Below are 1,690 nucleotides of genomic sequence, written 5' to 3' on the forward strand. Positions count from 1 at the left end.
TGTGTGTGTGTGTGTGTGTGTGTGTGTGTGTGTGTGTGTGTGTGTGTGTGTGTGTGTTGTGGCTGCTGCTCTGTTGCATCACCAGTTTTACACCAAATAGGCTGCAGCGTCGCCAGGACGACCTCCGACCTGCAGGACGACCTCCGACCTGCAGAGGTCACTGCCCTGCAGGTCGATCTGCTGGTTTCTGTTTCCTCCTCCGTTAATCTGAAATTGGTTATTCTGAGGATGAGTCTGGATTAAATCCACCCAGATTATCCCGGAAGCGTTGGATTGAGGAGAAACGTCCTGGCTGTCCAGGGAGGAGGCACGGTGGTGGCTGCTGCAGCTGACATGCTGAGGGCCGGACCTGGACCCGGCCTCCAGGGTCAGACGTGCTTCATTCTGTCGGTGATGGACACACGTCTGCTAATCCGTCCGTCTCCTCAGTATTTGGTCAAAAAGTTCTTCCATCTAACTAACTTTCCCCAGACGGCTGGGATTAATCTGGAGGGTGAAGCAGGTCAAAGGTCAAAGGTTTATAATTGGTGTACGCAGATGATTCCGAGAAGTTTCTTCCACAGTCTGAGGTTTTACCTCCAGCTGCTGTCAGAACCGGGCCTGATGGGTCAGTGGGCTCCAGAACCCTGTAATCCCTCGGTGTGATCAGCTGATCCGCCCCTCAGTGGCGCCGCCTGGTGGCAGACAGAACCGCTTGGCGGTTTCAGCCGGGTCCAGTCTGGGTCCAGTCTGTCTGGCTGCTGGTGTAGTAAACAAGCGCTCCTTAATCCTCTGACTCCCTGAGCGTCTCAGAACCGGCTCCCTGGGTGGGTCCGTTCCTCCAGAACCCCTTCGATTCTACCATGTGGTTCTGAGTCACAGTCTGGTCCCAGCTGGTTCTGACCCAGCTGGTGGAACTGGACCAGACGGCTGCAGTGACGCACCGTCTGAACCAGTAATTCTGGGTTTTCCTCTGTCATTACTGGGATCCGGAGCTTCAGTTCCTGCTGCGTCAGCTTCAGAACCGGGCCGGGCTCTGATCCAGACCAGACTGTATCGGCTGGTTCTGGCACCCTGGCCCGGTCTACAGGTTCTGATCCGGCCCGTCAGATTGGTGTAGCGTTGGGATTTTCTCAGTTTCAGGGAGAGAAACGGGAATGTTTGTTTAGGAATCTTGTTATTCCGGGATGATCAGCTCTTTCTTCTTCTCCTGCAGATCTGTGCCGACCCCTCCGCTGACCTTTGACCTGGCCTGCCTTTCAAAGTGTCAGATGTGGAAAATAAAACCATTCCTTGGATCCTCACTGGAAGCCTGAGCGGGAAGTAAATCTCCTGGATGGATTTTATTTTGATGTTTTTGTGGTAAAACAAGAGAAAACTTTGATAAAAGCTGATTTTGTCCGGGAGTTTTCCTCGCCTGCGTCCTCCGGTCCGGAGCGGATGGATCCCTGGACCGGAGAACCAGGAAGTTGATACGGGCCGGACCACAGCAGAGGGAGGAGCATGTCCTGGAAGAGGAACTACTTTGCATCGGGAGGCGGCGGAGGCACACAGGGAGTGGTGGCGGCGCAGACCATGGCGTCCATCGCTCCCAGTAAGGGGCTGAGCAACGAGCCGGGTCAGAACAGCTGCTTCCTGAACAGCGCCCTGCAGGTACGAGAGAGAGAGAGAGAGAGAGACACACACACAGAGAGAGAGAGAGAGAGAGAGA

At 54.8% G+C, this 1,690-nt stretch overlaps 2 protein-coding genes across 2 annotated transcripts in view; both read left to right on the top strand.

Moving 5' to 3' along the window:
• The window catches only part of LOC108166938 (basic proline-rich protein-like), a 5,208-nt gene extending 3,542 nt beyond the window's left edge, over window positions 1-1,666 (top strand). Inside the window, exon 2 of the mRNA XM_017308876.1 lies at window positions 1,196-1,666. Within this exon, the coding sequence (XP_017164365.1) occupies window positions 1,196-1,225 (30 nt within the window). The 3' untranslated portion in view covers window positions 1,226-1,666. The remainder of the gene's footprint in view (window positions 1-1,195) is intronic.
• Window positions 1,483-1,690, top strand: part of usp54a (ubiquitin specific peptidase 54a) — a 21,329-nt gene continuing 21,121 nt past the window's right edge. The window contains exon 1 of the mRNA XM_017308834.1: window positions 1,483-1,632. Within this exon, the coding sequence (XP_017164323.1) occupies window positions 1,483-1,632 (150 nt within the window). The remainder of the gene's footprint in view (window positions 1,633-1,690) is intronic.

This window comes from Poecilia reticulata, linkage group LG15, assembly GCF_000633615.1.
Source record: "Poecilia reticulata strain Guanapo linkage group LG15, Guppy_female_1.0+MT, whole genome shotgun sequence".
In the NCBI taxonomy this organism is placed as follows: Eukaryota; Metazoa; Chordata; class Actinopteri; order Cyprinodontiformes; family Poeciliidae; genus Poecilia; species Poecilia reticulata.